Source organism: Lentinus tigrinus (genome assembly GCF_003813185.1).
Source record: "Lentinus tigrinus ALCF2SS1-7 unplaced genomic scaffold L226scaffold_19, whole genome shotgun sequence".
In the NCBI taxonomy this organism is placed as follows: Eukaryota; Fungi; Basidiomycota; class Agaricomycetes; order Polyporales; family Polyporaceae; genus Lentinus; species Lentinus tigrinus.
In genome coordinates, this window is record NW_027137928.1 from 507,460 (window position 1) to 517,297 (window position 9,838).

The window sequence follows — 9,838 nt, forward strand, 5'->3', positions numbered from 1 at the left end:
CCTGGCAGGAAGAACCGGAACCTTATAAGCTCTGCGAATGGTGCGTTAGACTACAGCATTCTCGATAGTCTGCGTCTGGTCAACTGACCATGTCAAACACCGAGTTCGGGGGCTATTTGAGTGGACGAAGGCGATATGGGGGCCTGCGACCTGCGGATGCTCCTAACAGCGTCCTAAGACTGCCAATGCACCTACCCTCGAAAAACTAGCGCGGGGTGGATACACGCGCCACGCCTCGATTACCGCTTCCGCCGCAAAGTTAGACAACACCTTACCTCCAAGGCTGGTTGTCTGTCATTCGGATTATGGCACTACCTGGCAATGTTAGTCATTGAGCTGCGTGTCATCGCGGGTGTTGCGTCGTCGCTGCGGGTCAGACACTGCGTGAGAGCCCGCTTTCTACTATAAGCCCGTCGTGCAAGAAAGGAAACAAGATTGCCCACAACCATACGCGGCAGGTAATAAGGCGGTCGTCAACGTATGCAGAGGTATCCCCGGTGGAGTGAGCTGATAGCATCACTCATAGCTACTCGAGGGGCTTACCTAGGACACGAGATTCTTGATTTTCGACAACATTGCCCATGGAGACCTTTCACAAGGGAGAATCAGAGCGTCAGGAGTGATATCTCGCATGCACAAATTGACATGCCTTTTGCTTATTACAGCATTGGGGCGGCGAGTGAGAGGGATGCGGCCTTTGAGGGTACGCCGGGAGCACCGTAGAAAGGGTGGTTTGGACATCAGAATCTTCTGACGCCAAGCCCTTCAGCGCCGTGTGCAAGCATTCCTATGGAGGTAACGGTGAGCGCGATGTTCAACGCCAAAGGTTTCTGAGTAATGCACAAGGAGCAAATATGATGCATTGCCGTCCTACTGCCTCCGATTGTCGCGGCTGCCTAATAGTACTTGAGAGGATGAATCGAAGAGTTTGACAGTCCCGTTCAGTAATCCACAGTCGGTAAGCAAAGGCATCAGAATGAAGTATCCCAATAGCTGCATTACCTCCGCCAAACGACAGTGATGGCACAAGTAGAAAGAGAGGATTTGTTGACGTGACGGGCGCTACGGAAAACTCCGAAGACAACGCCCAGGCGCTTTGAAGTCGCTTGCTGCCAGTGGACGACGATGTCTGCGCAGTACGATCGAGGACCAAGTAAATAATGCTTCAGTTCACTCTATTAATCTGGCTCATACTCATTCCCCGTTCAGAGAGTCGTCTACATTGGCCAACGCATTGCCTCGCCTACCGAGGCGATGGCCAATGCATTGGCACAGAAAGGACGTAGCGCCCGCGGAATAGGGCGCGATGAGCACGATCGGAAGTCGGACGGGCAGGAGAGACCACTCCAGGCCACCTCGCGGGCGGGGAGGGCACGGAATTCGTAACACGCACGGGAAGGGGACGGAAATGGTACCGGAGGCGACGAGAGACGCGCACGAGACGCGCACCGAGGACAAACATAAGATCCTACTTACTTTGATCCCCGATACCCATACGGTCGGTCCTTCCTGTCGCGTCAGCGGCCGAGCGATCGAGAGAACGATCAGTCCGAGTCGATGGCAGTGTGCATGTATGTAGTAGGTAGCCAGACCGCGCGCGCTTATGGAGCCTCGGCGGATTTGTGGACTCCGGCGTGAACTTTGACACTGGCTGAGGGTGACGGCTGCGGATGGTCCTTCGTCGGCAGTGCGAGATCTCGAGCTCGCTGCAGGTCGCTCGCGGAGGTCGAGGTCACGAACTGACTGGCGCGTGCCAGGTGTTATCCAAAGTGGAGGGCGCCAGGCGAGTGGCATGAGCGCGGAGACAGGTCGGAGAGCACTACAGACGACGTGTTCGCGTCGTCTCTGGTTCTTCTGCGCCTCACTTCTGCGCTATCATCGAGTGTTTGAGCCTGGCATTGAGGCGTTCTACCAGGAGCGCGGGGCGGGTGAAGGAATGCGCTTGAGCAAGGACAACACATGCGGCGTGGTCGTCACAGTGAAGGAGCACGGCACCAATCTTGGTGCCCTTCAGCTGCGGAAGGAAGGGAATGAGGGTAGCACGACGAGCTTCATGCACGCGCCGTGGTGGCGGCTGCAGTGTGACGGCGAGGGGGAGCTGTCACCGTGCAGAGAGGCCAAGCACTGCTATTAGGGCTCGTCTAGCCGCAGCAGCACCGCGATGGGAGTACTGCGATGGGTCGAACTCTGTGTACGTCTTCGGTTAGTCTAAATGGTTTCATGAACACTGGCTCACGTCGTCTCAGCGGTGATGTTGTCGAGCAGTAATGTCAGGCAGTGGGTGAGGGAGCGCCAACCACGTTTTCGCTAACAAGAATTACACGATACTCGATAGAGCGTACGAACACTCTCCTGTATCGAAGTGCGTCCTCCGTTGTTTCCCACATCTTCTACTGTACCCTCCCGATCGACTTGCTGCTGTTCGGGTATCCTAGACGACCGTTGAGCAAATACATAGCTGCAATATCAGTCCACCTCACCGATCTTGCAGCGCATGCAGAGTTTCTCCATCCAGGCCCGAATCTCTGTGACTGCCAGAGTGCCATCCTCAATGTGTTGCTCGCCACCCTTGTGCTTTACTCACCTTCACGGTCCTCCGGTTGAGCGTGCTCATTCCCTCCTCTCTCGGACATTTTATCAACAGAATCAACTCCTCGGTCGCCGAAGCTGCGCAGCCTCGCGGTGGTCTGTGACTGGCCACGCTTGACGTCGTTGGCGGTAAGAGGTTGTGAGGGGCAATTCATGCTAGGATTGGTATGTTGCAGGATCTTTACGAGGGTCGAGAAGATGGACGAGGGCATGAGTGTAGCGGAAGGACAGCAAACGCCCTAGCCCTTGTCCAACGCACTTGACAGCGAAGTTGACGGCGTTGTGCGCGGCACGGGCGCGCCGTCGTTCCCGTCTGTATGCTTCCCAGTGCAGCCAGCCGCGGACTTTGCTGATACATACACCCACCCTCTACGTGGGTCGGTCGACATATCCGACCACTCGCCCACTTTGCCAAGCTCTCCTGGAACGTGCAGACCAACGATTAGTGCGCAGAAGTGTGCCTGTGTTGTGCCGTATGCCCAGCCGCGTAGCAAGCCAAGAGGTTCGCGCCAGGAAGGTGGGCGCTGCCCACAGTGCACTTCTCCATGCCGTCGGAGCAAAAGGATCACGACCGGGTCCGCCTACAGATCTACCGCCCACGCCCAATTCTTTGACAGGTGTCTATCGGACGGGGGACGTGCGGCTCGTGCCTTGCCATCGCTCGTGCGTTCGCGAGTGGACCTCCCCCGCCTCCGTCATCCAACCTGTCCGTTAATCTCCGTCATGACCCGCTCTTCGAGTCCATCGCCGCGGTGCCGATCTCCAAACCCATCACGTTCCGACCTCGACAAGAAGCCCGGGGAGTGCACACACGTCGGAGAGGCTTCACGATCCCAGTTCGACGCCTCGGTTGCTGCTGCTGCGCCTCCGTTGCGCGGGCCTGCTGGACAGTGTTTTAACTTCCAAGTGGGCTTCGCAATCACGGGAACGCTTCGAACTCACGCTTCAAGAATGGCTGCTCATAGCAGAAGTACTTCATGACACGCATTGCACCTGAATGACGGTTTCGGCACCCTATTCCGATACAGGCGAGAGGCACGCACCCAAAACCTCAAGAATCATCTTTGCCCGCCTGTCCGTCCAGCGCAACGACTTCTTGTCCGTGCGGAACTGGAAGGACATGACGCGTTCCTGGATCGGAATGATCAACAGGGAAAGCGAGAATCCCGCCAATGCCGAGGGGCCCAGCTATCATCGCGTCAAGGCGCAGAGGTTTGTAAGGTTAGAACACGCCGAACTCGCGCCGCGACATGGTTATCTTCGATGTGCACGCCAAGAACGCACCTGGACCAATGAGATTGTCAAGCATATTGTCACTTGTATCGGTGCAAGCAAGCCCGTCTGATAGGTTATCCCCGCACGCGACGGCCGAGAGAAGGGAACAAGGACATGGTGGCGTTTTTGGACTCACCAGCGTGCTATAAGATAATGACGTCGGAATTCCGTCCGTAGGATTGGTACCAGCTTGTCAGTCAGGCACAAACGGAAGCAAGCATTGAGGCGACGAGCGGAAGGGCGATTACTTGCGAACCACTGGGCGCAAGCATCAATGCGAGAAACCTAAGGACGCCACGAAGAGTGTTATCTAGTGGCTGCTCGCCTGCTGATCGGGCGATCACTCACGTCCGTCGATATATGGGTCACGAGCGCCGCATTGTGGAGAGACGTGGCAGCCTTGCCGGTAAGACTCACGCCGCGCTTGTATATCGAGCTAATCAACGACGCGCGGGCGAGCAGTCCCGTGCTCATGGAGCGCCAGAAAAACTATGGACAGCGAGTGTTCATTACTCAGTGTCCGTGTGGTCACTCGAAGACTAGCAGCAGGGCACGCACCTGGTGCTGGCACACAGAAGCCGTTACGGTCGTGCAGAGCAGCCCAATGGCCATGCCGACACCACGCCCGATATTGGGCGGAGTCCGCCCGGCATTGACGGCAGCGGCGTGTTCTTTCCCAAAGTTGATGATCGCCTTGACGAGGAGCGGGCCCATGAGCTGCGCGGTGTCGCCAAAGACCTTGAATAGTCCACCAAACCGGAAGTTCCGTCCAAGCACGTCGTTCAGCCTCCACGCCAGACTAGCCTGCTTGCGCCCGTCGACCTCACGCCGGTGCGTTTCGAGCGCGGCACGCCGCTCACGATAGCTACCCTTGCCTCGGAGAGCCTGCACGGCCCACTTGGTGCGTTTGCAGATGCCGGGTTTGATCTCGCCGTTGGCGAGGCGTGTGTTCCAGTCGCTAAGAGGGCCCCCCGGCCGACGAGGTCCAGAAGTTGGCGTTCAGCGTCGTTGCACGGTGCTTATCATCTGGTCGTTGTCGGGGTTGGGCGTAGAGGAAGCTAATAGTCGTCGTGTTGGAGAGGGTAAAGAGAGGGATGGGCCAGGCAGCTTGATACGGGTTTGGATGACGCGTGTCTGGAGGAGCTTGGCGACATTCGAGTTGGGACGGAGGGCAGCTCGTGCTCCCCCGCCACTGATAGATGTCCACCGCATACGCACTTGGCGTTAGTACCAGAGACATCGGGCAAGTCGAGCTGCATGTAGTACTCCCGAGTACACTCCACGGGCGGTGGTGATGACACCGCGTCGTCGAACGTCACCTCTGCGCTTAGCGCGGCCGTTCGTACAGCTCGTCGTGGCAGAACCGGACAGCGCTTGAGGCTACAGGTTCCAGAAGCTGTCCGCTCAGATTGTAGAGACCACATCTTGATAGATGCTGCAAACGCGTCAACCCACTTCCTTCACAATTGCATGAGTATCCACCAGGCCACCAGGCCCTGGTCGTACCGTAGGACGAAGTCGATACCACTAGAGAGTGCTGTTATGCATTCTCAGCGGACAACAAGACAGGTACTCACGGATGATAGTTACACAGTAAATTATCGTGGATCCGGTACGGATACATGTTTACGGCTTGACAACGGTTTGTTGTAGGCGCATGCGATTCGGCAGGAGGACTGTGGGCGGGATATCGCCAGTGCACAAATGAACTCACGTTCAGATCATGATAAGGGTCCATGGCGTACCGTATCGCACTATCTTGGAGTACGCGGGGACGCGTCTTGTTTGTCGTTGCCGGCTGTGGAGATGATGTCCTCGACAACGGCCGGCCGTAGGATGGCACCCCAGACGCGTCTTCGGACGTCTCTAATCATTGGTCTCGTCGATCTTGAGGTACGCAGCGAGGGACAGGCGTACAAGGGCGCCAAGACGCGTCCAAAAGGTCTCGTCGTTGGTCTTGGGCAGCTTGAGATGCCGGCGTACGTGCTCGAGCTTCAGAGATACCGCACTTGCGTCTGCGTGTCACTTCGCTTCCTCGTGGCGGGCAGCACTGCAGTTCGCTGCAGTGGTCCAGAGAAGCATCGGTGGCCAAGAGGAGGAGGTCGAGGAGGTCGAGGAGCAGAGCGAGGATGTCACGCGTCAGGGCGACGCCCAAAAGACGGCGTATTCAATCTTCGTCGTCGAGGGAGGCTTTGGCGGCGAACGAGCGTGGCGGTCCGGCGGAGGTAAAGTATGTAAAGAAGGGCGGGGACGAGGGGTAGAGGGTGCCAGACGACCCAACGGGTCTTCGGCGTCGTTGCGAGCTGTTGTCGTTGTTGTCGGGTGCATAGAGCAGCGTGGTGGAGATGGCGGACGCGGTCGTGGTCGGGATGAGCGCGGCCAAGGTGGAGGATAGCGGCACACTACGCACCTGCCATGTCTGTCGCCGTCTCTATCTCCTTCGGTATCGCGGCGAGCTATTGAGCTCGCAGTCGTCCTACTCGGGTCTTCGAGCTGCGTAGAGGACAGAGCGGACGAGGTCGTGGTCGAGGAGAGTGTTGACGAGGGGGTGTTCAAGGGAAGGGAGGTGCATGGGACGTACCTCAACGAAGACCCGTTCGTAGCTTGTGGGCAACGCAGACAAGCGGGCAATCAGCGTATATTTCGCAATAGTACAACAAATGCAATCCTGATTCTGCAATAGCAGTAGGGTCGGCGCGCCTCTAGGCTGCACAATGTCTCTTAGATCAATGAAAGAGGCGGCCCACAATGAGCACGACGTACCGCGATTCTTTTTAGGGCGAATGATCCAACACCGTAACTTGTCGCACATGCGCGACCAGCGGGTCTTCCTGCGAGCTACAGAACGCGTGATCAGCAGACGTTAGTACTCGATAATAGCAGACGTACCAGATGAAGGAGCCACCAGTGAGACCACTTCGTTCATCTCCCCCTTCATCTCCCCTTGGCCGGCCTGAACCCCCGCCGTCTCCCCCGCCGGCTTGTGAGGCTTCTTTATGATCAGCTTGGGGGTGATCTGGATCATGTCCTCCGCAGGAGACAGAATCCCCATTGTGGTTGTGTTCTCGGTTGTGTGGGGGTGGTAGGTGGTGGTGAAAGGCAATAATCGAATTTAAGGTTCGCCATGCAGGTTGTATGCGTGTACTCGTTAGACTCTTTCTCGCACTCATCTATGCTCACATCCAAGTCATTGGACTTCGAGTCTCATTTGTTTGGCTCACTGTGAGCGAAGACATACTGACTATATTGTATGTTCAGCCTAGTTCAGCGCGCTCAGGACAAAACATCGTTTGGACTACCGCAGCACTCCGTCTTACCATGCGCACCTCTTCATTCGACTCGACGCCTCTCGTCACTCGTTTGGACGATCTTGAAGTCCCAGGGCGCGAGCAAGGGGTCGACGAGACCCCCTCGGCGTCTCCTGTGCTGCGGTTCGTGGTCCCATAAGCGGTTTGAGCAGTATTCACGGCAGGCATACTGGCGTTTCGGACGGGCGCAAAGGCGAGCGGTATACGCCGCGCGAGGTTACCTTTCGGGTGGGCTCTGAAACCTGGCCGAAAGGTAACCTCGCGCGGCGTATATTGTCTCGGCTTTGCGCGCGTCCGAAACGCCGGGATGCCTGTCGTGAATGTGCTCACTCACTCACGCCTATCTGTGGTTCCCACCAGGTGCCACGGATGGCTGCGCTCTCGTCGTCGATCCTATGTGCAGTCGTAGCACGGCTTTAGGTAGATCTGTCCAGCATGTCGGTCAATCAACGATGCATGACAGGGAAGACGTATCACGCGCACTGACGTATTATTATCTTTCTGTGGTGTATCCCAGCATGTAATTCTGCTTACTCAAGTCGCGCATCTGCATAATGTATAGCACTACATTGTTAATAGACCTAGTCCATACTTTACCTGTCTGTCGGTGAGAATTCCCGAGAGTGGGCCCGATAAGATCGGGCCCACTCTCGGGAACCCAAACTGGAAACATCGCCGTCGCCCAGGCACAGATCGCAATTCAATCTCGATTCTTTCTATACAGTCACATCCAAGCGCACGAATGCCCGAATCGCTCATGCCCGCACGACGAAATCCCTTCCTTCCCAGCCGTAAGCAGTGTTCAAGAGATGTGCGATCCTACAAACCGCAGTAAGCCATGCTCCGCCACCCAGGTGCGAAAAGACACGTACTCGTTTTGATAGGCGGGTCCCAGCTCGCCGTCGTGAGGCTAGAAGTATCGCAGACAGTGCTTAGTAGACTTAGAATCCGTGTGATTGGTGCGTTGCCTACCTCATGAAGAACCACATTTGTTTGCCACTGGGTCCCAGCCGCCCAGAATACTCTCGCGGCTCCCCCCCCGGTAGCCGGCTTGTGCGCGAAGCCCACCGAGCCCATAGCCTAGATGATAGTGTTAGCATGGTCTCCGAACGTCGTCCGCTGTGTTTACCTTCAAGAAATCTTTCCATTTCAAGATGCGGCGTGCCCCTTTCACCGTTTTGAAGAGAGACTCGAAAACCTTGGGCGAGGTCAGTCATCTTCCTAACCCAGAGCGCTACACTCACGTATATGAATTTGGCCTGGACTGGAACGACCGGCCGGGGCGGCTCTTCAATCATTGCAGGCGCGGCGTCCATGATAGCAGCGTACAGAGAAGGGAATGAAGACCGGTGGACCGGGCTTCCGAGGTAGAGGTGCTGCCGCAGTTGACCGGTCTTCTTTCCTCGAAGTGCTGCTGCAGCTGCCTCAGCACGCGCTCATTTCGACCTCCTGCCCCATCTCTTCGATGTCCCTGCCCCCGCCGGCATCATGCGTGCGAGGGACTGAGCTCGCGCACGCCCTATACAGAGGAGGTCAGACCGAGGGTCAGGGCCACTACAGACCACGCGACCGCGACGACTCTAAGACCAGTTAGAGTCGTCGCGGTCGCGTGGTCTGTAGTGACCCATTGAGCTCGCTGATTGACTCAACGCGAGGGCGGTCGTCGACGCGGACGGAGCCGGGGCCAACGGGTGTTCGCTTGTTGTCGTAGTTCTCGGCCGTTGTCCAGGGGGCTTGCGAGCTCCCCAGTAATTCATGTAGGGCGCAAACATCGCGTCAGTTACGTAGCTACATATAGCAAACACCGCTGCCACCCCATGCCAGCAGACGGTGGCAGAACGGTGCAAATGGAAGACGTACCCTGCACAACGACGTGGAGGCTTGCTCGACCTCAGTCCCACCCTCAGCCCTGTGTCTCCAGCTCCGAAGCACCATCGATGATCCCCGCTGGCTTGAGCAGCACCCCACGCACCGTCTTCCGCCATTCGGCTTCCTGCCGTTCGGTCTTCTGCTCATGGGCAAGAAGGTAGAGTCGATGCAGTTGGCACGCCAGGACATCAAGGAGACCAACGATGCGCTAAAACACGCTCGTCGCACTCTCGCCCGCGACGTCGCGAACTCGTCCAATCTCCCGGAGCCCCAGACGAACCCTCCGCATCCTCTCGTACCCGCCCTCGCTCGTCAAGCTCCTCAACACCCGTACCCCGCTCGCGTCTGGGAGCCCCGAGGAGCTGAGCATCCGTGCGGCGAGCATCGTCGCTGTCGAACGCGTCCGGCGCGAGATCCTTAGGATCGTCGCTGACGCGCGGTGTTCTGGGGTGAACGGCGGCGGGGAAGAAGACGGAGACGAGGCGGACGACGCTGTTAGCAGCGTCGTCATCGACTTCTACCTGTGGGATCTCGCGAAGCGCGTCGAGGGCCGACCGGATGGTGTCGAAGGGATCCAGTCCGCGGGCATGTTGCCGATTCACCGAACACGGTCGATCTGATACTGAGGGCGGCGATCGCGCGATTCCGCGACATCACACGCGTCCTTGCCGCACGCCACGGCTTTTGGTATGGCGAGGCGATGATGGTTAGAGAGCCGGGTCGCAGACGTATCCCACTCTCAACTCCGCATTGGTCCTCTTCACCCAACAGATCCCCGGGCATATGGCTGCACAAGT

General features: G+C 57.5%; 3 protein-coding genes across 3 annotated transcripts; 1 reads left to right on the forward strand and 2 right to left on the reverse strand.

Moving 5' to 3' along the window:
- Nucleotides 1–4,170: 4,170 nt before the first annotated feature.
- Nucleotides 4,171–4,824, reverse strand: L226DRAFT_585048 (uncharacterized protein; the record flags this gene model as incomplete). The annotated part of the gene is made up of 2 exons (XM_067685571.1): nucleotides 4,171–4,353; nucleotides 4,423–4,824. Coding segments are annotated over 2 exons (585 nt in total), but the record flags the coding sequence as incomplete, so codon positions are not given.
- Nucleotides 4,825–7,927: 3,103 nt separating this feature from the next.
- L226DRAFT_572646 (uncharacterized protein) lies at nucleotides 7,928–8,488 on the reverse strand (the record flags this gene model as incomplete). Its single annotated transcript, XM_067684709.1, has 5 exons — nucleotides 7,928–7,991; nucleotides 8,045–8,082; nucleotides 8,145–8,252; nucleotides 8,302–8,370; nucleotides 8,417–8,488. 5 exons carry the CDS (start codon nucleotides 8,486–8,488, stop codon nucleotides 7,928–7,930), a joined length of 351 nt encoding a protein of 116 aa, XP_067533786.1.
- Nucleotides 8,489–8,989: 501 nt separating this feature from the next.
- On the forward strand, nucleotides 8,990–9,661 carry L226DRAFT_572647 (uncharacterized protein; the record flags this gene model as incomplete). The annotated part of the gene is made up of 3 exons (XM_067684710.1): nucleotides 8,990–9,028; nucleotides 9,094–9,212; nucleotides 9,316–9,661. The coding sequence occupies 3 exons, from the start codon at nucleotides 8,990–8,992 to the stop codon at nucleotides 9,659–9,661; spliced, it is 504 nt and encodes a 167-aa protein (XP_067533787.1).
- Nucleotides 9,662–9,838: the final 177 nt, after the last annotated feature.